Source organism: Podarcis erhardii, assembly GCF_964252035.2.
Source record: "Podarcis erhardii genome assembly, chromosome: 2".
NCBI classification, from domain to species: domain Eukaryota; kingdom Metazoa; phylum Chordata; class Lepidosauria; order Squamata; family Lacertidae; genus Podarcis; species Podarcis erhardii.
This window is the reverse complement of record NC_138498.1, coordinates 38,757,184-38,784,611: the sequence shown is the minus strand read 5'-3', so window position 1 is coordinate 38,784,611 and position 27,428 is coordinate 38,757,184. Positions and strand designations below refer to the sequence as shown.

The 27,428-nt window shown below is 43.9% G+C and overlaps 1 protein-coding gene across 3 annotated transcripts; it reads right to left on the bottom strand.

Annotated features, from left to right (window-relative positions):
* Window positions 1-23,529, bottom strand: NARF (nuclear prelamin A recognition factor). Of its 3 annotated transcripts, none has more exons than XM_081850839.1 (12): window positions 23,251-23,529; window positions 21,128-21,301; window positions 19,189-19,269; window positions 17,704-17,847; window positions 13,953-14,085; window positions 12,463-12,597; window positions 7,530-7,648; window positions 5,870-5,999; window positions 5,393-5,465; window positions 4,786-4,923; window positions 3,892-4,049; window positions 1-2,278 (listed from the first exon to the last, which is right to left on the bottom strand). In XM_081850839.1, the coding sequence occupies exons 2-12, from the start codon at window positions 21,152-21,154 to the stop codon at window positions 2,037-2,039; spliced, it is 1,380 nt and encodes a 459-aa protein (XP_081706965.1). In that variant the 5' UTR covers window positions 21,155-21,301; window positions 23,251-23,529; the 3' UTR covers window positions 1-2,036. The 3 variants fall into 3 exon arrangements, with proteins under 3 accessions (XP_081706965.1, XP_081706967.1, XP_081706966.1); XM_081850841.1 differs by having other exon boundaries at window positions 23,268-23,529; XM_081850840.1 differs by lacking the exon at window positions 23,251-23,529 and adding an exon at window positions 22,755-23,109.
* Between the last annotated feature and the right edge of the window lie 3,899 nt (window positions 23,530-27,428).

Sequence of the window (27,428 nt, the reverse complement as noted above, 5' to 3'; positions counted from 1 at the left end):
CCAGTTTTAAGCTTCATTTTATTCTTTTTATACAGACGCAACTATAAGATGATTGAGATATATACAATCTTATTTTGTGTATGTATTCAAATCCATGCACACGGAACACAGATTACACCTCTTCTATGCTGCAAAAGGAGATGAGACCCAAATGTCCAAATCATAGGACTGCCCCATGTCAGATATTGAGTCCATTTATCGTGACAACATATCTCACACCTCTCTACTAGTCAGCGTCTCCCAGGCTCAAGGATTTCATTGCTTTTCCTGGGAGGCAGGCTGAGAATTCAGACAGACACTTTGAGAGGAGTGAAGCACCAATGTCCTCTAATCAGAGGTTTATATTTTTACCATGCACAGATCAGAGCCTTAAGGTCTCATCTTGCTTGTGTGGGTTTTTTGCATGATGGTCATTAAAGATTTGCATTTCTCTGTAAAAATTACAACAAAGCATACCCGTATTTTTGTGTATTAAGATTGGAAAACTAAACAAAGGAGGAGCTATGGAAGAAGCCAAAGCTATAGCAAAAACTTAAGAGACGGGTGGGGGGACGATCAGTGTTGAAATATTTGATAAAATAAAAGAAATAATGGAAGTACAGACAAAGACCTCATCTTTTGTTTTGTTTTTGAACAGTGCAACCAAGTGGGATAATATTGCAGGAAGAGAGGAAATTGTATCCCAGAGCAGAATAAGGATACTGTTTAGAATTACAGTTTTGTGGCATGATCTGTCAAGTACTGCTGGTGTACAGCCTCCATATATTTCAGTGATCATGCATTGGTCTCCCCCATTTATTCAAAGGCTGTACTTTGGCAGTGCTTGGTAGTTATGTAGTTACTTACAGCACAATTCTATGCGTGTCTACTAGGAAGTAAGTCACACTGAGTTCAATGAGAATCCCAAAGAAGGGCAGCCTTAGTCACTCATCAAGAAATCTCATAGGTGTAATCCGATTAGTCTTGACAGATATCAGGGTCTGACCTAAGCAGAATCTGCCAATGAGTGGGTTTAATACCAGTGTAAGAAGTTGCTGAAACATCCTTGCCTTAGGTGTCACATAGGACTTTGCTATTAGGCAGGCTTGAGTGCCAAAAAGTTTATTAACTTCCTGGACTGGACTTGGCTGCCTTTGTGTCTGAATAACTTAATCTCTAGTTCCACTGGATTAGACTTGCTCACCTCTGCAACTTTGGCCCAGTGATCCTATATGAACCTGCTGCCTTACCTTTTGACCACCTGGATTGATAATTTCCCCCATGACTGCTACCATCTTCAGCCACCCATGTGCCTTGCTCTTTCTAGATGACCAGGATCCCTATTTTATCTCCAAAGCAGACCAGAAATATCCACAGAAGCAAGGCAATTAAATGAGAGAACAGGAAGCAGTTTCTACTTTTTCAAAGGAATCACACAAGAGAACATTAAAGCTGATGAAAAGGAAATTAATTACTGGTAGGGGGCAAAGTTTCTTTCTTTTTGCCACCCAATCTGACTGGCATCAAAGTAGTAAATGTTAACAGAGGTGATGCGGTAGGAAATGGCATCACTGGTTAGTTTGTTTTGTCATATTTTGGTAGCATATGATGTTTGGTAATGATAAAAAGCCTTAGATAAACTGTAAACCTAACACAACACCTTTCTGAGAGCAGTAAAATCCATGGCACTGGATTCTTGGCATAGAGATTTGCGTACTAAGTGTCAGGATCAAAGCACATTGCAACATGCCCTGATTCTGGTAAATTTATTCTATACCTATGTACCTCTGTTGGGAGTTTAGAGACTCGCTGTGCCTCTTAAAAGGTCCTCAGACGCACACACAGGCAGTATCGGGCTCCGATTAAATAAAGACATTCCAAATATACACAGACTCAAGCAACAATTGAACTCTACACAATTCCAGTGGAGAACAAAGGCAGTTCCAGTTCTTTGTAATGTTCACATATTTAAGCAGTACCTCTGTCTCCAGTTGCATAGAATAGCTGCCGGTGCTCTATGTACAACAAACCTACTGCAAGTCTTGTCCTTTGATTGGTCACCATTTGATATCCAAATTGTTGGCAGCTGGCTTTTCCGTGCTATATTTTGTATGTAATGATTCCTGGACCTTCATGGAGTCCATTCCATCCAGCCATTCCTGGTAGAGCTTCTGCACCTTCCTATTGGTTTCAGGAAGTCGGACAGGAACTGCGGCGTAGACATCTTCCATCTGCCTGAGCAGGGCTTTGTCTGGTTTTCCGTCTTCAGTCTGAGCCTGACCCTTTCCATTTAAGCACCCTAAGAGTGGAAGGCCAAAGCCGGGAGAGAGAATTGATTTGCTTAGGTAGAGAAACACATCGGCCTGGATCAGACAACAGCCGTCTCTGGTCTGGCATGGTGGGGAGCAAGAGGGTTCCTTCCTTGGCCATGCATTAGGTCTACCTGCACTTCTGGCATCCCTGAATGTCCACATGAGGGTGTCATGTTCAAAGGGGGTTTGCACCCAAGATCCAATATGAACAGTCTCAGATTGTGCTGTATAGCCCAAATAAAATTCAGGAATCGACCATATGATCCGAGCCCATGTATATTGGACTTTATGCACATAGGCCTTTATTTGAGCATGACACCCTTGGGTGGGTGTCTAATGATGTCGCAGGCGAGGCAGGTGTAATAGATGGGTGAGGAAGGAAGGCAGGGTCTCACTTCCCATCATGTCTACAAACCAGCAGCAGACATCGTTCATTCCAGCCTTTTATACCTTTAGCACACTTTTTGGAGAAACTAAGCTTTACTGATTTAATAATGACAATGGTTAGGTTTCCCTAAAGCAGTTTCCCTCTTCTCCTCTTTTCCATCTCTTCCCATTTACCGTATTTACTTGAATCTAATGCGCACCTCAGTTTTCAGAACCTTGAAACCAAAAAAATATTTGCTGGTGAGTGTAAATGTGCCATAGAATCTAATGCACACCTTAATTTTCACAATGTAATTTGGCCAAAAAAGTTGAGCATTAGATTCAAGTAAATACAGTATTTATTATAAATTTATTTATTTATTCAATACATTTCTGTACCACCCTTCACAGTAAATAACCCTCAGGACTGTTCACACACTTAAACTTATTGTTATAATGATAAAATCCTACAAAGCACAATGTAAGAAGTCCAGTATTAAAATCATGCCAAACCAGCTGCCACAAATCATCTACCATTACAAATGGGGAACACTGATCAACCACCTTTCTACATTTTCCAGCACCAAAACCCAGTGGAAATTTAGTATTGGAGTATATCAGATGCTGTTCTTTTATTGCTTTGCCATAAATGAGGCCACCACACAACGCTGTGTCCACTTAGTGGCACTGCACACAGCAGCCCAAACGCTGAGTAAAATAGAATTCTAGGTATTTTTTAAAAATGAACAACAACAAAACATGTAGCAAAGGAATCATAATATATGTGAATAGCAAAATCTGGTGCTCAGTTAAGAGTGCTCTGTGGCCAAACCAGGGCTACTGAGAAATGAGAGGGGGTGGGGAGTCCAAAGTTTGCCCAAAAATATTTAGGGGGGAGGAAACCCTAAGGGTTCAAAAAACAAAACAAAGCTGCAAAGGGTCCAACCAGGACTGAGCATGCTCAGTGACTATAGAATATTAAGAATTGGAGAGGGGGACATTGGAGTATCTTGAGAAAGGGTTCAGCTGGCTGGCTGGACAGGAACACTCCACACTGCAACGCTTTGTTACAGGTCCCAGCTGAAGATAGAATGCAGCGTTTTGACTTTGAGCAGGGTCTTTGAAAAACCTGCAATCCATCCAAAACCAAGGACAGAAGCTAGAACCTTAACCTGTCTATTGTACACCTGCAGGGATGGGGGGGGGCGGTTAATCTCTTAAGATTTGTTGTTACCTCCAGGACAGGCCAAAACTTCTATGAAGTGGTAGGAGCACTTCCCCTTTTTCAACTTCAGGACCATATTCTGAATGTTTCGAAAGCCATACGCAGCTGCAAAGCGTAGCACCGTCTCGCCATCCTTTTCCAATGTGACCTCCTGGAAGTCTTTGTTTCTGAAAAGGCACACAGAGAAGATGCTCAATGCTACTGTCTGCAGCATTAGTTTGGGGGACGGCTGGAAATTCTTGGCTGGGTCTTCCACACAGAGAGGGGGGTCGCCGCAGGTACGTGGATGAAAAGGGTGGACTTCACATAGCTGCGTCTGGCCTTGATGGTCAGGAATACTTTTTATCTGGGGAAAAGGCTGCCTTTGTCCGGCCTGGAACATAGCCACGATTGGACTGCAGGGCCCTTGATAACAGGGTTGCCCACTGATGGCTGACACCACTGATGGTTCAACAGTACGGTGGTACCTTGGGTTACATACGCTTCAGGTTACAGACTCCGCTAACCCAGAAATAGTGCTTCAGGTTAAGAACTTTGCTTCAGGATGAGAACAGAAATTGTGCTCTGTGCGGCACGGCAGCAGCAGGAGGCCCCATTAGCTAAAGTGGTCTTCAGGTTAAGAACAGTTTCAGGTTAAGTATGGACCTCCGGAATGAATTAAGTACTTAACCCGAGGTACCACTGTATATATAAGTGTTTAAATGCCTAGGTTAAATAGGAAGGTCTTCCCCTGACATGTGATACACCCTTAGTGGTCCACGCACCAGGACAGGACATCATTTTCTGCCATGTGTAAAAGTTGTAAAAAGCTACCTTTGTTGCAATGCAACATGTGCAGAGGCCAAGTGTGCCAATTTTCTGAATCAGCTTTTCTGATAAACTTAATTCAGATGTGCAACTTACTTTAACGCTTTGTATACGACATCCTTCACTTCGGTATCAAAGAGCTCCTTGGCAGCATATTTAAATATGTGCTCCAGGTAACCATCAGACTTCCTTCCATCATGACGGATTAACTCGGCCTCCTTTACCCCATCAAACCTCATAAAATAAGGGAGGAAAGCAAGAAGGTGAAGAGCAGGCTCACCTTGAAGAAATGGAGATCACGCAACAGAGCTTAATGGGTGTATATCTGTGCTCTAGTGGTTACCAGCCAAGAACTAAAACCATTTAAGTATATTACTAAACCACAGAGAGGGAATAGAATTGCTGCAGCACTGTAGGTGGGGAGCCCAAATGACAGGGGGTGGTTGGCAGTGGGAGACAGAGTCACCCAAGTCAACGTGACCAGGGCCACAAAAAAAACCTGGAGCTGGCTCTGTGGATACACAGCCGTTTTACAATAACAGGCTGAAGAAAACCACTTTGCCATGTTCCTCCTTCCAAGATCACAAAATTATAGCCTGTCAAAAAATGTGATAAGTGGTCATGATTTTATGTATGCATATATATTTAAACTAATGTAAAGATGTTTTCAGCAAAACAAAAGCATCTCACAAATGCTACTTACAGGGTATCAAAGGCCACCTCAGCTATTTCTCTCAAAGATACTTTGCTCTGCTCCATTATCTGGAACACTTCACCTGTAGAGGGGAAATATGCTTAAGCCCACAGAGATACAACCAGGAATGTGGGGGAGAATCAGTTTTCTAGAGGCAGTAAATGTGACACTCCAGACATTCTAGATCTGCTCTGATATATTAGCTAAGGACATAAGAAGAACTCAACTGGATCTGACCAAAAGCCCATCTAGTCCAGCATCTCGTTTTCTACAAAGATCTACCACATTTTTTCCACAACAGGGGCATTCCTCCCCATATTTCCCCTGGTGCCTCTCAGCTTCCTCCCCAAACACCCTGCTCCAGCTGTGGAGGTGGCTCTGTTGCCATGTTTGGTTTTAATTTCATTGCCTGTGTAAAAAAAAAAAGAGAGAGGAAAAAACCTGAATAAAATAGCAACAGGAGCATGTTGGATGCAAGATGCCTACCTGACGTCAAAACACAATCAACATCTTGAGAATTGTACAGAGGGGTGTGGAAATCTTCTCGCAAGGCTTCTAGCTTCTTGTCATAGCAAGGTGCCACAATTATGTGGAAAATTTTATCAGGGGTCAGATTCTGATGGATGAAGAAAACAAACATATTGAAAGAAAAGCAAAAAGCATTTGGGGACACACTGGATTAAAAACACCTTTCCAGGATGCTATTCACACAGTTTGGACATATTAGATTGGAACTTTGTGTGCCTTCCCAGAGTACTGTTTCCTCATACAGCTGTTACTCAGCTGCTATAGGAGTACCCCAACTGTCTTTTCTCTCAGCCAGCATATCTGTTGTGGAGAAATCACATGCTCCCATTAATAAAACAATTTATCAGTGGGAAAATGCAATTCTGCCTCCTCACTAACTTATCTGAGACTCTTGCCATAACCATGTTTCAACTGGTTAAGGGGGTATTCACAGGCACCTATAGCAGGGCTGTGTGAATGTACAGTGGTATGTCACAAGTTGATTGCTGACTTCTTAGTACAGAATCTGGACCATCTTGGTATAGATATTTGGTTTTTGTATCTGTGGCCTCAGTGATGTAACTGATGAGGATTATTAACACACTCTCCTTTCCCTTATTTTGTAGGTTAACCAAAGGTTATTTTATCTTTTTCTTTGAAGTGCAACATTGCCTTTTTAAAAAACCAGAATCAAGCAAATATCCCATGCATTTCACAGATTAACACTTCAGAGCACAACTTCCTCAAACTGGATTTTTTTATAATAAAAAGCCTGCTTTTGCTAGTGGAAGTGAAACTGGCAAAACTGTATCAAAGCACCTCTAGAAAAGTCAGCTGATCCGGAATGCAGTGGCACCGCTTTTGCATAAGGTTGCTCATAGGACACTTATAACCCAGTTTTATGTCAGTTCCTTTGCTTTTCCAGTCAGTTTGCAGGCTAAATCCATGGTGCTGGTTTTGACCTTGAAGGCCGCACATGGTCTGGGATGCCTGGGGAAACACCTGTCGGAATCTCCGCTTGGCCTAGCTGATAAAGCCTCATCTTCCTCTGAGCCGAGCCTTCAGAATCGCCTCCCGACGTGTTTAACGACCTGAGCCTTTGATGAGGCTCCAAGGCATGTTCCCCAAGTCAGCAGAGTTTCCAGCACAGGAAAGAGACAAGAGGTTTGGGCTACATTGCAAAGAGTTTTATTTCTAAGCTACGCAGACAGAAAACACATCCTCTCTCTATGAAAGCAGAGAGCAACTGAACAAAGGAACAAAGGAAACCGGAAACCACTAACATCACATCCCGTCTCCCTTCCCGTGAGACTTCCAATAGTATGGAATCCCAGGAATGTAAACAGAGTCCTGTGACTCCAAGCAGCTGCTCAGTGGCAAAACAGGAACTAACAACACCTTCTCCTATAAGGTTCTCACCTGCTCAACAACAGAGGGCTAGTTCAGAGAACATAGTGTGGGTGCCACAACCAGGGGCGCCAGGAGGCCCCCAAGACTGAGGGGGCCTGGAGTATGTTGCAGAGTTTGGAGGAGGCCAAGCACTCTGCAGGAGCCAGCTGCTGAAGCTGTGACACCCGTCACACAACACATGCAATGCCACACCTATCAGTCCAGAGAATACCAGGAATAGTTAAGTTACCTGCTGCCTGGCAAAATAACCTTTGACAAGGGAGCCCATGATCTGCTGTGGTGACTTTGCAGTACAAATGTGTGGCGTCACTAGACTGGAGAGGACTCTCTCGGCATACTGGATCCAGCCTAGAATTAAGGGAGCAGAACCAAAAGAAGGAAAGGTTAAGAATTATAGCAGAAACTTCATCAGTCAAAGCAGGATAAATAATGAAAAATGGAGGAATGATAACATGAGCTCCCTTATTGACTAAACATTTAGCCAGTGCTTTAGAAAATTCCTCACTTGACTCACTTTATTATGCTGACCTGATAATGAGGTTCGTGGAATGTAATCTTTTTTTGCTTTCCATAACTTTTTATCTCCAATGTCATTACATAGCCTTGTTCACTTTTAAGAAGGACTTCAAATCTCACTCCCCACCCACCCCATGATAGAACCTCAGTATATAAAAACATGTACAAATGTCAACGTTTGAAGTACAGTGTTAAGTGCATCCGGTTTGCCCAATTTGAACCTTCGGGACAAAAAAACTGCAAGGGCAGAAGTGCTTTCCTACATAAGCAAGGACTATTGTGGGAGGAAATGAGGTATGCCTCCACCACAAATCAATTGTGGATGCTTATTGAGGTACAGTGGTACCTCTGGTTACGAACTTAATTCATTCCGGAGGTCCGTTCTTAAGCTGAAACCGTTCTTATCCTGAGGTGCACTTTTGCTAATGGGGCCTCTGGTGCACGATTTCCATTCGCATCCTTTGCCTGGGGCAAAGTTCACAACCAGGAACAGCTACTTCTGGGTTAGCAGAGTTCGTAACCAGAAGCGTTTGTAACCAGAAGCGTTTGTAACTAGAGGTACCACTGTACACTACTGGGGTGAGGTGTGGATTGTACCAGCTATTCTTGGAGTACATCCCAAGCAAAAGAGCTGCTATGTTTTGCTCTATCATTGGACAAAGTGAGCCAAAAGCGTCAGGCAGCAGATATTTGGGGGGCGGCGGCAGCAGTCCTCTGGTTCCTCCTCTTAAGTGCCCCAGCCTTTGCCCCTGTGCCCCACCTGCTTCTGGAGGATGTGTAAACTACATGGTCTTTCCTAGCCTCTAGTGGCCTTTTATCCTCAATGGCCACAGAGTGACAGGATTAGGGCTGTGCTAAATTTTATCTGCAAACACTCTGGAGTGAAAAAATTGTTTACAAGGGGAGTGGCAAGTCCCCCAGAAATGTGATCTTTCACATTTCCCCCATGCCTGTTTATAGATTTGATCCACTGCTCCTTTGGTACCAATTCTTAGGGCCTCTTCTTCCTTCACTGCAAGATCCCACATAATCAGGGACCACATAGTGAACATGATGCAACAGCGTGACATAGCCAATCAGATCTATCAGTTGCATTGCTCTCTATCTGAAAAGTGGGTGGAAAGCATTTGTCCCTATTGCACAAGAGCCAGGCTAACATTTTCCTATCTTGTCTCTCTGCAGTCTGTTGCTGCCATTGCCGCAGGACACCATGATGGAACAGAGAGTGCAGGTTTGGTTGTCTCATTAATGGTGGCATCTCCTATTACCAGAACACAGCAAAGTAGGGTCAGGTAGATGATGGGGCTCCAGTGCCCCAGAAGGACCCACCATGATAACTGCCCAGGATTTACTTTAAAAAACAAACAAACAATTTTGTACCTTTAAAAAGTGGCACAGCTGAGTGGTTTCAGCTGTGTTTCTATGGTGCAGCCACCTCCCACCCAGCTCCAGAATGGCTTAACTTCTGGGAACTCATGGCAAGGCTAACATGGCAGCTGGAACCTGTTCACTGCTGGATTATTGAACATTAACATTTTGTGGAAGGGAGAATCTATCCACCAATGGAGCCATCCCCCTCATGTGACAGCACTGGCTGGATCTGATGGGAGCTGAAATCCAGAACATCGGGAGGAGACCAGGTCAGAGATGGCTGCTGTGAAAGCTACGATTAACAGTCAGCAGCAGCTTATCTGAGCACCACACTCTGCTTTCCTTATCCCTCATCCTAGTCCTTTTTGGCTGCAGCCTCCCATATCTACAGGCAAATGAATTCCTTGACCTCTGACATGTCCGGATATATAGCTGTATGTTAAGACGCACAGAAACCCCTGAACAAGGGTGAGATGAATTCAGACAATTGTTTTCTGGCTGGTGTCATTTTAGACCACAGGTCTCCATTAGTGCACTATCAGGTCCTGCCATTTGCAGCACAACTCATCTTGGTGCTGTGCCAATGAAGCTGGGTTCTTTCTTTTTTTCTTTAAAAAACCCTCTGTGCCTTATTATAACGTGTGTTATAATCTAACAAACCTTGGTGGAGTTTAATGAGCCAAAGCTAAGCTTTCCTGTTTATAGCGTGAGTCATTTCATAGGTTGGTTGACCTCCACGTATCTATTTTTCAGGAAGAAAAACAGACAGAGTTCAGTCAATTAACTCCAGCCTCGCAGTCTGCCTTAGTCATTGTTTAGATATGCAAATAGACTTGGAGCATGAGCCACGGGGGGCCCCAGGAGACTTTTATCTGCTCCCCACACAAACGCCTAGCATAGGCCCTTTCTGCACAGTCATTGACTAAAGAGCTGAACTTGAAAAATCCAGTTGCAGGGAAGCTGGAGTGCAGAGGACTTGCTGGAACCAGAGCCCTCCTGCTTTTGCCCATAGCCCCACACTGCTGCTATAGGCACAGTCACACACAGACAAACTGGGAGTGAAAGAGGAGAGGGGAGATTCAGCATGGAAGTCGCAATCTAAGACCACAATCCATTCATTCGAAGCACTGTTATACCTCTTTAACAGTCATGGCTTTGCCCAAAGATTCCTGGGAACTGCAGTTTCTTAAGGGTGCTGGGAAATACAGCTCTGTAGAGGTCTCTGAACAACTATCAGCATCCCCAACAAACTACTGGGGTACCTCGGGTTACATACGCTTCAGGTTACAGACTCCGCTAACCCAGAAATAGTACCTCGGGTTAAGAACTTTGCTTCAGGATGAGAACAGAAATCGTGCTCCGGCAGCGCGGCAGCAGCAGGAGGCCCCATTAGCTAAAGTGGTGCTTCAGGTTAAGAACAGTTTCAGGTTAAGAACAGACCTCTGGAATGAATTAAGTACTTAACCCAAGGTACCACTGTACAGTTCCCAGGATTCTTTGGGGGAAGCCATGACTGCTGGAATGGCATAGAAGTGCTCTGCATGGTGTGGATGTGACCTCAGTTTTTGTGTAACAAGGAAATATTAACTAACTCAGAGGGATTCTTAACAATAATGACAGCAGTACTATGCATGCAGGAGTGGGATCTTCCCCCAAAGACACTCAGATTTTTAGGAATCACCCACTTCTTTTTGTGATGTGGATGATAAAGCTTTGACTATTCCAGGCAATCACTCACTTGCGGTTTCTGCATAGGTCCCGTTCAAATGACCAGGATTTCTTAGCAGTGCTTGAAACACTGCCGTTTATCTGCCCCAAAGTAGGCAAGTGGTTTTCACTCACCAGCCGCAACTTAATGCAGAACCATAAAAGAAAAAATATATGCATAGACAGATCTGCAAATTAGGATGTAATTTACAGTCTTTGCCTTTCATTCCTTTATCTGCTCCCCCTTATTTCAAAATATACCTAGAGTGGAGTAGAGTCAATGTATTTCCTTCTGTGTGGTGCTTCCTGTGGCATGACAGGCAAATATACGTTGCTGAAAATTAGTACATTTCATCTGCATCTGGAGAGTGAGACCCGGACGGAATTAAGGAACATTTTAACATGCAAACCTCCTTCCAGATGAACTAGATTTCTGGCGTGTTTACAAAATGATGTCTTTATTACGGTGTTGTATAATGGCACATTTGTTTGTTGAGCTGCCATGGCAATCAAGGAGCCAATGTCAACATCACGGATATGGTATATATGTGTTGATCGGGGGTTGACAAGATCGTGCTAGTCTTTCTAATTTAGATTTTTATTTTTTTAAAAAAGAAGGCCCTAGGAAGATGACAGGAAACCAGAACACATAGTCATGCTCCCTGATTGTCTTGCAGTAAAACCAACACATGCAAGTAATAGATATGCTTTTGGGTGGGGGTGATGGTGAGATATATATTGCACCGTAAGCACAGTGGAGCAGCAGCAAAAGACTTTCTATCAGTCACGAGTTTGGGGCTGCACACCACCTGGCTGCAGAAGTGAAACTGGCCCCATGCTTCGTAATGGAAAGGCAGGGGATTTTCCTGGCCACAGTATAATCCAGGGACCCAGAACACAGAAGGCAGTAGATTCAAAAAAGCAGAAATGAAGCTTCAAGACCTCCGTGTCTTCAGCATGCCTAAATGAGCCAAACAACATCCATCTGAACTGTGACCCCTTGAAAAGAGCTCAGCCCTACCCTCTAGCCCCATATTGATGATGGGAGGTTGGCACAAGTTAACATGGAGTTTTAGCCAGTGGGCTCTACCATAGTGGAGACCCCAGGAATATTCTGGCTGGCAGAATGCTACCAATGGCTGGCTGAGCACCTGGCTGGAAGACAGGTTAGAGTATCAGACTAGGATCTGGGAGAGCAGGGTTCAAATCCCCACTCAGCCATGAAACTCACTGGGTGACCTTGGGCCAGTCACTTACACTTAGCCTAACCTTCGCTGCAAGTTTGTTGTGAAGATGAAATGGGAACGTGAACTAGGCTGGTACACAAATGTCAATAATAGTAATAGTGGTGGTGTTTTTCAGGCCAGCAGCAGCAAGCAAAAAGGCCTCAAATGAGTCATTGTGGAGGTGGAGCAGCTGCATAGTGAAAAAGAAGGAAGAACTCCCACCCTATCCAACAAACAAGCCCATTTTCTGCTCTGGCCAGTTCAACCTGACAGGGTTAGGGACAGATGGTGGATTCACTGTTCTGTAACACTTAACAATGTGCCTAAGATGGCCTTTCTCACCTGGGCAAGCTGAAGCAAACATGGGTATGGCGTGCTCTTCTTGGTTCTGATGGCGGTACCGTTGCACAAACTCCTTCTGGCTCTCCAGAATACTAAAATCAGCAGCTATTGTAGTGTCAAAGACATAATGCACTCCTAGAGGGAAACGGGTAAGAAAGGCAAACAATAAAACATCACCAGATTAATTTTCAGAACATGTTACTGTTTAAAAAAAACAATTCATTTTGAAATAGATATGTTGTTGCCTTGCATAAATTCTATACGTTCTCCAGCCTTTTTATCATATTTAAAAATAAAGAGTTACAGTCATACCTCATGTTACGTTTGCTTCATGTTATGTTCTTTCAGGTTACGTCCCGCGGCAACCCGGAAGTACCAGAAAGGGTTACTTCCAGGTTTCGCCACTCGTGCATGCACACAAGCGCCAAATCACGCCGCGCACCTGGCAGATACAGCGCTTCAGGTTGTGCTCTTTTCATGTTGCGAACGGGCCTCCAGAATGGATCCCGTTCGCAACCAGAGGTACCACTGTATAGCTCTTTCCCATAATTTGTGGTCTGAGAACCTATTCAACCAGAGATGCAAGGCACTGAACCTGGGACCTTCTGCACACAGAGCCCTTGCTCCACTACTGAGATCTGGTCCTTAAATACTGAGTTGGCATGGGAATAATGCACAAGAACACAAAGGTGCATGAGAGGCAGAAGCTCATTCCTGACCTCTGGAATCCCTCTCCTTCTGGTGTTTGAAGCACCAGTGCTGGAGAATTATAACACAGCAGCAGAGGAGGACTGCATCTCACAGAAAGGCATACAAGGCCCCCTTGCAGATGTCTCCTTGAACTGAGGGAGGTTTGATGAGGTGGTTGGGTGGAGGCAGCAGATACCATCCTGATCTTTCTCCCTCTAGGAGAAGAGCCATAGCTTAATGGTAGATGATTTGCTTTGCACACAGAAGGTCCCAGGTTCAATCTTTGGCATCGCCAGGCATGGCTGGCAATGTCTCCTGTCTGGAACCCTTTAGAACTGCAGCCAAATACTGAACTAGATAGACCAATAGTCTGTCCCAATATAAGGCAGCTTCCTGTGTTCTTGAATGTACATCCCTGCACTAGTTGATGATCTGCACAGGAATCTCGTGCGGATTCTAAATTCCACACTAGAGATAGCTTCTTTCCACATCCCTCACTCAGTTGCAACATAGCAGACTTTTACATTCCCTGTTTATAAGCAATACCCACAAAAAACTTGCTATGTTCTGTTCTCACCCTTTCTTCACTCTCCTAAGTGCCCTGTTATATCACAGTGTGTTAATGACTGAGGTCACACACCCATCCACGAATCCCTTGCTCAATTGTTTCACAATCCTATATTTTACCAAGCTGACACATGCTGTAAAAGTTTGCCAAGGAAGCAAAATGCAAAAATAAATGAAAAACGCTGTGTTTGGCTTTTTTTTTTTTTGTTTTTTTCTCACCATAACAAACCTACCAAGACTTTTGAGGAAACCACATAGCCTCTGGGCTGCTTCGGTAACAGTAAGACTGAATTTTGCAGCAAAATAAGGCAAGGACTGAGGACATATAGACACTGCCAACACTTTGTGTTTTGAGGTATCACATTTCTGGAAAACAATACACAACAAAACATACAGGTGCATTACAGCAACAGTTCAGGATATAGTTTTTGCATCAGATGACTCCCTTGCATTGTATTAGTTGCTCTCTGACACAGGTTAATCCAGCTTCTCAAAAAAGCTTTCAAGGAAGTGGGCAATTTTCCATCTCATGTCTCCCTCTCCCACCCACACCCTGCTTTGTGGGAAATGGAGTATTGTGCTGAAGAAGCACTACTTTCGCCCACCTCCAATATTAAGGAAAGGGGAGAAAAGAGGAAGAACACCTTAACTGGCAATTACTACAATATAGCAAATTGTTTCTTCACACAGGGAAACAGTGCAAATGTTACAGTAGCAACTGGTCTATCTCCCAAACTGCTGGTGGTAGCAGTGAGCGGCCATTTTCATTTCCCATAATGCCCCAATAGAATGTTGCTTTGGGGCACTGTGTGAGATTCAAATGGCGTATCCCCACTGTGGGCTGATATTTTGATTTCCCATGGTGCCTCTGGAGCACTGCTATATTGGAGGCACTGCAGGTAAGTTCAAATAGCCAGCTACCACCAGGTAAGCCTCACCGTTGCATAACCTCCAACATTTCTCCGATGAAAATAGGGATGTCCCATTCCATAATAATAATTTTACTATTTATATCCTGCACATTTTATCAGGTTTCCCCAGCCACTCTGGGCAGCTTCCAACATATATAAAAACATTATAAAACATTAAACTTTTTTTAAAAAAACCTTCCCTATATGCAGAGGTTTTCAACCTTTTTGAATCCACGGCTCCCTTGACCAACTGCCTTCTTTCTATGGCACCCCTGTGGAGCTCAGGAGCCCAGTTATGTCACCCCTTGCCTGCCGATTTGGCAGTCTCTCATGCTTTTTTGAACACCCTCCCTTGTGGAGTGTTCCCTCAGCCTCTTCTCCTCTCCCCTCTCCTTGGGAGTCCCCTGGACAGCCGCTGCAGCCGCCCCTGATCTCTGAGGTCCCCACCACACCACACCGCAACGACAGGTACCTCCTCACGCTGCCCCACAGGGATCTGGGCAGAGGATGCCCCTAGCTTTACCAAAGGTGAATGTGAGACCTTACCTTGGGAGGCAGCAGTGACGGCAGCAGGGCTGCTACAACAAACAGCTACACAAGTTTTTGGGAGGCAGGGACATGAGAGGGCATTAGAGGAGGGAGGGGGAAAAAGAGGGACAGAGGCTAGTGGCACCCCTGACCATCATTCAAGGCTCTCCAGGGTGCCACTGCACACTGGTTGAAAACCACTGCTATACAGGATTCCCTTCAGACAGCTTGGGGGTTGGATAACTCCATACCCTCCAATATATATCCAATGAATATAGGGAAATCCTAAGGAAAAGCGGGACATTCCGGGATCAAATCAGAAACAGCGGTGGCTTCTCTAAATCAGAGAAGGAAAAAGGGACACTCGGAAGGTCTGCTGTTGCTACTGCTCCTACCACCACCAGTTAAGCCTGCAGCCAGAGGCCTACCAAAGTAGAAGGGGGCCTAGAAGAGGCTACTCTGCTGAAGGACCCCTTCAGAACTGGCTCTCTCCCTTTGCCTTAAAACCTGAAATGGGCACACAGCAGTCAAGTTCACACAGCTGAGGAGACACAGTGCAGTGGCCTGGTGATGGAACTGATGATGCCCTCTTTCCCTCTAGATACGTCACTCTCCAGCGTGAAGGATCTTGGCTAGTATTTTGATGCCAACATCATCATGCGGATGCTGCGAAAACCTTGAACGCATGAGCAGCGCTAATCCCATAATAAACACCTGTCTGGAAGCCCCCTCTGTCTTCTGACCTTAAGAGAGCTAAAGGCAAACAGCTAGACAGAGCTGTGAGTTTTGTGGCTGGAAAGCCGCATGGTGCTTCCTCCAACCACAACTCGTTAGGAAATGAAATCACACTAAAATAAAGAGGACTATTGCTGCAGCAGGAAAGAATACCAGCCAGAGAACAGAAGTCACAAGTGCTGTCTCAGGAATCTATTAAAAAATTGCTGCCCTCTTACATAGAACAGAGCTTTTAATAAGGGGAAGGATCTAATCTGTCACATGTCTTAACTGAATAAGAAAATCTCTTGAAGTTTGCAGTCTGCTCAAAATATATAGGGCATTTAATTCTTCATTATTATTATCATTTTTAAAATGATAGCACTTTTGGGGTACATTTAATTGAAAGGCGTAGTCAATACGGCACCTGTATGACACCTGCGCCTGCAAAATGTGTTGGTTGTGTTTGCATAGTTCATATATTTTCAAGTATACACATTTGTTATTTTTAGGTATACACTTAGAGTATCTGAAGCGTACACCTACAAAGCCTAAGGTATGAAGCAATCCTTGCCACAGACTTTCATTTAAGGATAAGAAACAATAGGAGATCGTGGAGAGAAAAGGAGAAAAAGAAGATCAAGCAGAGAAGATGGAGAAGGAGAATAGGCCTTTTAAAAATGATAACCAAGGGAGAGCTGTCTGGATGTCAGAAAGGAACAAGTACCAAAGTTAAAGAGCAGTCAAAGCAAAAAATGCAAGGAGTGGAGGTGGTGGTGGTGGTGAACATCGGGCAATATCTAATACACTTGCTCCGGAATCAATTAGCACAAGTATTTCTACTTTCCCCTCCTCTCCCTGCATGTACCCTCACCAAATCTGCTCCAAAGGGTTGAGGGAACATCTAGAACAGATGTAGGGGATGTAGCGAGGGGACGGGACAGGGCAAGGAGAGGGAGGGCAAGTTCCACTATGCAGAGGATAGGTAAGGCAGAGCCAGGACATTTTTTTCCAGCTAGAACTCACAGGAACTCAGTTCCGGCACCTCTCAGGTGGGCGCTATTGCCATTCTAAGAGAATGAGGAAGGTGTTCATGGTGAGTTCCGGCACCATTTTTTCTAGGGAAAAAGCACTGGGTGGCGCAATTAATGAAAATATCTGGATATTAAGTTATCTGCAGCTGAATGCCAGAAGAGAGAGGGAAGCAGTGTCAAGACCTGAAGGAAATGAACAATAAAAACCAGAAAGGCATCAGAACTTATGATGGAAGCCAAAGATTTTAGATCAGAGACGGTTGAGACCAATAATGTCCCAATAACCCAGATGAGAAATAGAGAATTAACAAGAACTGTAGTAGTCAGATAAAAAGGTGGGTGTTGGGATGGTTAGAAAATGGAAGCCAATGAGACTGAGCAACAAGCTGGATCTATGGTAGGAAAAAGGAGAGAATGAAAAATGCCACCCAGACCATGTGCCTGGGGAAAGGAAGGGATTATACTATTTCTAAGACTTAAAAAGGAAGTCGGTAATCTAGTTGGGACCAACACTTTGGGGGGGGGGGGACTAAAACAGGAGAAGACAGGCAGGAGATGTTTTGTAAATAGGTAAAAGGAGAGGCTGTTAAGTAGAGAAGACGTGAGAAGACCTTTAAAGTTGGGAATAAAGAACTCAGAGGATTAAAATGTCTTGAAATAAAGGCAGAAGACATGGAGCAAGAGAACTTGGGAACAGGAAGGGGGGATTCATGGGAACAAGAAATTGTTCCCATCTTCCATGTTAAGATAGCATGTTTTCTTTATACGCATGTACCTGCAAGCACCATTCCTTTTACCTTATTGAGGTTCAGTACATGGAAGAGCTCTTTCTGATTCTGCTGGAACACTCGGACTGCTTCATCGGATGTTATGCAGTTGTCACAAGCTAAGCAATCGCTAAGGAATATTTTAGCGTTAGCCAACTTATGGAATTCACTTTTCTGAAAAGGAAAAACAGCAGTAAGTCAAAGACAGAGCTAGCTTAATTATTCTCAAAATGGTAAGGAAGGCTTTGCCAACATATGTAGGAGCTTAGAGGGTGATGCTTGAATTGTGGTAGAAAAGGTAAAGGAGCCCATAATAAAATCCATAACCAGCCCCTCTTCTTGACACTCCCGTCCTCACCGTCAGTCATGGCTTCTGAAAAGGTTCTCTGAAAATAGTTGCTATGAGGCCAGGACAAAAAGGAAGAAGGCAGAGTCCCCTCTGCCCTGTAATTCAGGTTACTGTGTTTTTTTCTTCTCTTTAACCTTCACAACAACCCTGTGAGGTAGGTTAGGCCTAGATTTAGTGATCAGTCCAAAATAACTCAGTAAGCTTTGTGGCTAAGTGAGGGTTTGAATCTCCACATCACACTGTCACTCAAGCATATTACCCATAAGTAAAATAATACTATTTTCAAGAGATACAAGGCAGCCATACTTAGCATTTTTATATAGCTCTTGTATTTGTCAGTAATACCATTATGTGCCCAAGTACAGATTTCTCTACACCTGTGAGGCCCTTACAGCTAAGTGGCAGATACGGGGACGGGGGCAAGTTGCTCAGCAAAATACACTCCTAGCCCCTAGACAAATGCGTGGGGTTCGGCTGGCCCTCAAGAATACAGAAGTGAGGCACCGCTGGCATTAAGGATAGCTTGTAACCCTGTGATGATAAGAATGGCAGCTCCTCCTTTATGTAACAGATTGTTTTGTACATAGAGAAATGTTTCAATTATTATTATTATTATTAAAATAGCAAGTACTGTTGTCAATGAAGCTCTCCAAATTAATTTAGTGCGAGGAGCTGAGGAAATGACATCTTAGATGGTTTAGGTGAGCCTTTGCCAACCTGGTGCCATCCAGATGTTTTGCACTACAACTCCCATCAACCCGAACTAGCATAAGTGTTATTCAGGGAACTCAAAATGTGGAACCTTAATCGTAAATCCTCTAAACATTTTGGAATGTGCATTTGCCTTATGGATCATCTCATCATTGGGATGTTAACAGTTGCAACATTTCAACAGTGTAAAGCACACTCTAATAAGCACACAATCTAACCAAAAAAACACAATGTTTTCCAGAAACCAGCAGTGTGCAAGGAAACAGGGGGGACCCACAATAGCTCCAAGACAACAAAACTCATCATGTCTAAGTTTAAGAGGATTGGGAACAACATGATATTGGATCCTATCCTCACACACTTGAGAGTGAGGCCCATTAAACCCAAAGGTGCTCACTTCTGAATAGACATGTACATTTAGATTATATTGCTAAAAATTAAACCAAAAGTGTTACCTCTTCATTTTCATCATTTGAGTTGAGAACATCAGCTGGTGTATTTTGCCGGTCTTCATTCCTCTGTTTATTACTACATTCCTGAAACAAATCATAGACTTTAGTTGGGAACGAACAAACAAAATCACTTATCAAAACAGCTGCCCAGAACAAGATGGGATGGAACATTGCTACGCCTACCCTCATCTTGTGGGAGCTACATTTTCCCAGTACAGCGGAACCTCGGTTTTCGAGTGTCTCGGAAGCCAAATGTTTCAGTTTTCAAATGCAAAAAACCCAGAAGTAATTGCTTTGGTTTTCGAACGTGCCTCAGAAGTAGAATGGCTTCCGCAACATGTTTTTGAATTTTCACTATTGAAATTGACATTCTCCCTTAGCGCCTTGGTTGTCAAACATTTCGGAACTTGAACCGTCTTCCGGAACAGATTACATTCGACAACTGAGGTTCCACTGTATGCTTAGACCAAATGACAGGTAGAAGTTGACATGTCTGATCATTGTTGTGGTTATTTAGGGTGCTTTACATAAGTAAAAAAGAAAAGAAAAAAGATAAGCTTGTGCCCCTAATCTCAACAGAGAGGGGGAGCGGGGGAGGGAAGGGAGAAAAGACAGAGGAAAAAAGACCAGTCTAATTAGAAGTCTAGGTGCAAGTCAAAGTGGAAATGAGTGAAAACAGAGAAGCAGAGAACTCAGACATTCATGGTTGACAGTCCTGAATAATAATAGTAACAAATTCTGTGTTGAAAGAGAAAAGACTCTTGGTGTACTTTAAGCCAGCAAAATTATTATTATGACAATCTTCTCCAGTCCATAATAAATGCAAATCTTTAATGTGCATTTTTGTTTGTTTTGCTGCAACAAACCAATATAGTTACCCCCTCTGCAAAGTATAAGTTATTATTCCTGGGTGATAAAAACACTCTAAACACTTAAGGCATAGCTTTCCGAAAAGGGGTATTTGTCCTCCTAAGGTGGCTGGACAAGATGAGGAAGGTGGTGCAAAGTAGGCTGCCCTATTGAGCTCCTGCGTGCACAGTACATATTTTCAAAGTTAAGCCATACATACACAGAGGTACTGTTTGTGAGCAAGTTTGGTTCTCGAGAGGCCCCGGGGCAAAATGCAAAGGCACAAAATGCAAAGCCAGCACATAAGTGTATATCTAGGAATCTGAACACTCAGCCCTGTCAAAGCTAACTGATAATAAAGTAACTAAGAAGGTGATTTGGAAAGAATCAGCAAAATGGGCACAGAAATAGTAATGAAATAGCCTAAAATACTGTTAAAAACTTGTTATAATAGAGCACGGCTGGCTGCTAAGATAGTGTAGGACTGACACCGGAAACACCTTTTCTCCTGCAGATAAGAGGGTGATTGCTTAAAATTCTGAAATGGACAGACATAACTGACATATTTCATTGAAATTGTGAGGCAAACAACTTGATTGAAAAATGGACTCTTATTTCTTACTAGAACATGTCAACAGTAACGATATATACCTGTTTTTGTATTTTCAATAGTACTGATACTTTAAAAAAAATAAAAATATTGTGACTTTCCCAAACTCCCTTTGTATGTAGAAGGACTGCCTTAATTTAGAAGGGAATCTTAATTTATTTGAGTGTTGACGTGATAGCACTCCTCATCGCAGCCTAGTAATAAGGTTTTGCTTTTTAGATAAAGCAAAAGGTGAGGAATCCAAAACAAAACCCTTACATCCAAGTAGTCTGTGAAACTTGCTGGAATCCTTTGACTGCACACTTGGAAATATGTCTCACTGGGTTCTGTGGGGCTTTCCCCAAGTTAAGAGTACACAGGATTACAACTGCAAAGCCCAGCACTAGGCATGTTTACTCAGGAACAAGTCACACACAGTTCAAGGGCACCTACTTCTCTGCACATGTGCAACCTTAGAATTATATAAGGAAATGACCGACTCACCTTTTTGGTGCAATTTTCACACTTCATTTGTAGGTCTCTTTGTGTCGATTTTCTTTGGTGTGTGGTTTATATGCTGCTAAGCCGAGCCTCACGCCAAATGTTGCTGGATCGCTTTCTTATATTTGCATCCAAGAGATGCAGAAGAGGAGGCAGATGCCTCTGCTTTTCACCTGCCTGAAACAGAAAAAAGCATGAGAAGAAGCGAGATGGTGGTTGCCCTTTACTTTACACTGCCTTCCAGCCCTCTTATAAACAATACTTCTTTTTGAACAAGGCTTCCTGGAACCAATGAGAAACGAGAAAGAGGGACGTCTTGACTGCTCAGCTGACAGCCCTACCTCTTTCGCTTTTGAAAGGGGGAAGTTTTTGGTCCTTCAATACTGCAGAACTGACTAAAGGGCACTAAGTGCTTGCAGTCAACTTATCTGACATGGAAAGGCGATCACAACACAATATGTTTCGTGTCCTATCAGTGATTAGCTCCAGCGTGGCATGTTTTTATTGTACGATATAGACAATGGCAACAACGTGCTTCTCTTGCCATGAAACCAAGACAAATATTTAATTGGATAGCCATAATATGTCTCTCTGGAGCTGAGAGAGAGGGAGAGAGAAAGGAGATGGTTTTCAGACATCGTGGCAGGAGCACTGCATGGATGAGACACAGGGTGACACAGGTGAGTCAGGAAGATGCACAAGTTTGTGTGTGCACACCACCTCAGATATATACAACTTTGCCTTGCTCAGGGACTATAAGGAACTTGGCAAACCCTCTCCCATATGGATAGCACAGCTTCCTTTCGAAATGTAGGATGTGAAAAATGCAAATCAAGAAGACATCTCTGGGAGTTCACTAAATGCCCGCCACTCAGTTTGGCATGTTTTTACAGCAGCTGCTTTCTCTCCCAAGGGTTCAGAGCACCAGGCTAGTAATTGCGCTTCACGTCTGCCTTTAAAAGGGTTCTCTATTATGTGCGTTTCGAGCTGATGCTACCAATGGCTACAATTCCCAGGTATCCCTTCTGCCACAGAAAATGTCTGATGCCCTTAATTTCAGAATCTCACACCCCCCCCCCCACCTTACGAAGGGGGAAGATCTAGTACAGTTCAGCAGTCTCCATCATCTTGGAACGTTGGTTGGTGGTAAGAGTCATTTATGACAACTCATTGCTTGCCGGCATTTATTTAGCACGTGGGAGGTACCTAAGTGAAGAATTACACCCACCCCCACTGGAATATAAACGTTCCCAGGGTACCAGGGCTGCTGGTACCTGCCTGTTTGCTACAACCAATATCATCTGCTGTTCCCTGGCCAAGTCTCTTTTACCTCTGGCCAGCAATAGCCAAGGTTAAGAGATACCTGGACCAACTGAGCGGTAGATGCAATGGATACCTCTGGGGAAAACCCATCCGTAATGCAAACATAATTTGGTGCACAAACTCATCATACGTTCGGAAATATGGAGCAGAATAACCTGCCCTGGTTCCCTTAATAACGAGGGCTATTTATGCCACATGTCCTCATGGGAACCAGCGGGGTTTACCCACATGCATGCATAAGACACGTCAGTCTGTCTGCACGACAAAGCAACCCTGCCTTCAGCAGCCCAACCCTAAACACGTTTACCTGCAAGTAAAGAGCCGTTAAACCATGCTTTGGATCCCAGCTTAACGGGCCTCCCATGATCAAACCAGATCTCCTGCGTTCTGGGGAGGTCTCCTTTTCGGTTTAAGCATTTAATAGCTGCCTCAAAAGAATAGCCAAGCCTGGTTAACAGTTGATCTCAGGGATTACATAACGAGACTGGCTGCGTGTGTGGCAGTTTGTGGGAGTCCCGGGTTCTGATCCTCCTTAATGGAGACTGGCACAAATTCAGAGCAATCTACTCCTTATCATTATCGTCATCATGGCAAATTCCGCATAAAAACCAGCAATTATAACATCTTAAGCAACCGGCAGACAGGCACTGCTTCTCGCGGCTGCAGATGCAGAAGAACCGGGGGGGGGGGGAGAAACCCCTTAAAACATGAGCAGGAGCCGCGCTTCGCTGCAACAGCAGGACGACCACCATGCAAAGGAATGAGGGCGGGGGGGGAGAGGGAGAAAAGCAGAGGCACCGTACCTTGTTGCAAAACTCACTTAAGTCACAAAGGGCATCCCTAGGAGAAAGGAAACCTCGCCAGGGCAAAAGGCTGGTGCATGAGGCTAGGCAAAAGGCTGGTGCATGAGGCCCAGGACACAAGCGCGGGGTCCTGAACGGTTCCTAAGTAAGGTGCAAAGAGCTCTTCTTCTTTCTTCCTGTTTTTGGGATAGTCCTGTTTGTCCTCCCTCCTCCTCCCCCGCCGTTTGCAAGCGTTCATTGTAGACTTGAGAGCTGTCACGTAGTCCCAAGCATTTGGGTGGAAACGCGGGAGGGGGCGACGCCCCCGTGCGGCAGAAAGGTGCAATTTCAATATGTCCTCATGCACCGTGCTATGGTATTTTTTCTCCCTAGCTGGCAACGCCAGGAGGGTGGTCCATCCGAGGATTACGGTATGATGCCAACAACAGCAGCTGTGTCTCACGCCCGACTTTGATCTCTCTCTCCCCCCACCCCCCGACCATTAAATTCCGTTCTGGCATTCTGCTGTCGGCTTCTCCTGTGCTTTTTTTTTATTTTAATCAAACTAATCTATTTTAGACTGCCAGCCGCCAAGGATGCTTCAGGTGCAGAATATTCCTGTCTGCTGAGCTCAAGGAATTTGCCCAGATGGCTTTACCATCTCTCATATGCTTGTGATGCTCCGTCTTTTCCTCTGCTTGCTGTTGCCAACCAATAGCAAATGCCCAGAGGTACCAACTTGAAAAAAATATACCCTGCATAATCCATCACAAGAAGTGGCACATGCACACCATTTGAATGACAATGCCCATCAACTTGGGAGGGGGGCTATTTTATTTGGGAGGGCAAAGGGACCTTGCGCCTAGGAGTCAGTTCCTATGGCAATGCCAGAGGCCTGAAAGCTTGAGTTTCTTAATTTCTTCTGGAGACAATCCAGGATTAGATTCTGACTATCCCCACTCCACCCCAAACATCCTTACCTTTTAGCCTAACATTTGAGCATCAAAGCTGTTGTGCTCTTTAGAAAGGCTCCTTTTTTTAAGGGTATTATTTCTTATTGGCACTTATCTGATGCAGGTCTAGGTGTACATGGTGGAAGAAATTACTTGGAAATATGCATGTCCCCCATGCATACATTTTAGATCAGACGGTCGGCGGTTCAAATCTCCACGACAGGGTGTGCTCCCGTTGCTCGGTCCCTGCTCCTGCCAACCTAGCAGTTCAAAAGCATGTCAAAGTGCAAGTAGATAAATAGGTACCGCTCCGGCGGGAAGGTAAACGGCGTTTCCGTGCGCTGCTCTGGTTCACCAGAAGCAGCTTAGTCATGCTGGCCACATGACCCGGAAGCTGTATGCCGGCTCCCTTGGCCAATAAAGCGAGATGAGCACCGCAACCCCAGAGTCAGTCACGACTGGACCTAATGGTCAGGGGTCCCTTTACCTTTTTTATCACAAGAACACATAAAAGTCCTGCTGGACCAGGCCAAAGGCCCACATAGTCCAGTATCCTGTTCTCACAGTGGCTGACCAGATGCCTATGGAAAGACCACATGAAGGATATGAGCATAATAGCACTCTCCCCACAAGTGCGTTTCCAGCAACTGATATTCTGATGCTTCCTCTGACAGGGGTGATAGCCATCCTGGCTAGTAACCATTAAAAGCCTCATCCTCTGCAATAGGCTTATCCTGTCTCCTAAGATGTTGCCAGGGCAACCTCCAAAGAATCAAAATACAGTTGAAACATGCAAACAACATACTTAGAAGTGGTAAAACAGCAGCCTAAACCAAGTTCTGCTGATCCTCATCTTTACATGTGTAGTTGAAATTCAATGAACACAAAGCAGGAATGGCAATCAGGAAGATTGATGCCATTAGAAGAATCCACCTATCCATCATTTAATTGTCATCTTGCCCTTGCTTAATGCTGTTTCCCAACACAGAACTGGGCAGAGGAACTTCTGTGTTCCTTGGAATTGGGTTCATGAGTACTGTATTTGATAAAATAAAGTAAAACAAAACAAAACAAAACTGATAGGAAAGCAGATTGAAAATTTGACATTGGATTTTGTTCACTAGTAATGATACAACTTTTGTAAACTGTCTGGAGGTATTTTGTTTCATTTTTACAAACAAGCGGTAGATAAATTTTGTTAAATAAATAAATAAAATGTAAGCGTGCGCATTTGTTCTTCATAGCATTGAGTCAAAACATCGTTTTCAGTAAACCTATTGAGAACTACTGTTTTGAGATTTCATGTTTTAAATTCACAAAGTGATCAGTAGGTATTAATGGGCATTTGCCATCCTACATATATACAGAGATGTTTTGCATTTCTTTATTTGACTTCCAGGACTTCATTTCCTTTGGTTATATGACCAGTGACCCTGAGATAACCTTTTCATGTAGTGCATGCTGTACTTTATTACATGGGTAAGAATTTAATCAGAGACTCAAGTGAGTTGAAAGTAAGGAGTCCTAAAAGGTAGAATATCTCTTGAAGTATCCTATAAAATGTTATATAGGGATTGAGGAATTTTCTGCAAGAACACAACCATCCAAGGAGTGCAAAGGAGCTGGACAAGGGAGAGTAGCTAAAACATCCTGGATTTCCAAGTGTAAACAAGGGTTGTTGACTTAGGATAGCAACCCCAGATTAATAGCTTCTGAACAACCTTGAGCTGCTCTGACACGGAGAGGCTAAGTTGAGGCTGATATAAAACATCAAAAATAGGAATGTTTACTTTTTTCTGTCTCATCAATAGGAACACTTAGGGAAATTCAATTGGAATTGCTTGTTCATTGTGCATAATTGTAGAGCTATTAAATGAGCTAGTGAAACCCTGTACAACATTATAACAATCCTGTTATGTTCTAATCGGCTGTATGTGAAGAAGCCCTTCCGAGATGCTATATAAAGTTCATATTTGCATCAAGCTCTCCATTAGAGTAGTTGTGATCTAATTTAAGAAATGCTTGGGGGGGGGGAATCACTTTCTCCAAGTTAGATTTGTTGGTGATCTTTCTTTCTTTCTTTCTTTCTTTCTTTCTTTCTTTCTTTCTTTCTTTCTTTCCTGATGTCTTCTGGTTCACCTGCTTAAACGGGCTGGGAGTGTTGTTAAATGTAACCTTTGCTCAACAGGCACTTCTAGGCAGGTGCACTTTGGACTCACGTGTTCTCTGGCTGCCTTATGGCATGCTGAACAACAGTCTGGTTGATCACATGCCAATATTTCCATTGTACAGATACATCTGTAAGCAATGTGTGGCTGTGGCCTGTAGGATGTTGAGCCCTGGCAGCCCTACCATTCCTAGATTGCATGCAGATTGCAAAAAGAAGCATCCGCTTTAAAGGCAATGAATGTTTACTTTAAAGGAACAATTTTGGTCTCAAGACAGCAGACCTTAATGGGAAGGAGGGTGTAAATGGAAAAGCAATGCCAGCCCAAGGCACTTTACTACCAGAAACAGATTCCAGTGCCCTCACTTGCTACAAGGCAACACTTTTAAAACTGTTGCTGCATCATTTAGAAGCCAATTAGTGCCGTCATCTATTCCCCCATCCAGTGTTATCGGAAGCAGCCTACTTCACCCTCTGCTATGGAGGAAAGATGCTCCTTGAGATACAGTGGTGCATTACAAGACGAAATTAATTCGTTCCGCGAGTCTCTTCGTCTTGCGGTTTTTTCGTCTTGCGAAGCATGGCTATTAGCGGCTTAGCGGCTTAGAAAAAGGGAAAAAAAGGGAAACAACTTGCAAGAACTCGCAAGACGTTTTCGTCTTGCGAAGCAAGCCCATAGGGAAATTCGTCTTGCGAAGCACCTCGAAAAACAGAAAACCCTTTCGTCTAGCGAGTTTTTCGTCTTGCAAGGCATTCGTCTTGCGGGGCACCACTGTAATCTGGACCAAGCTGTTGAAGTTTACTGCCAAGAATATAACTAGTGAGTGTTATGATAAGTCCCTGGTTCAAATCTCACCTCAGTCATTAACCTTGCTGGGTGCAAGGCACTCTCTGTTCAGCCTTAGTGCATGCTGGGGAAACAGATGATGGGTTAATTGGTTTCCTAATTGTACAGCAATAGTGTTAAATGAGGGGAGGCTACTGGAATACAAGGATGATAATGTTGTCTTATCTCAGGCATGCAAATGAAATCAAAACACTTCCATTGCATTCCTGCAGTAATTAGCACAGCATCCCTG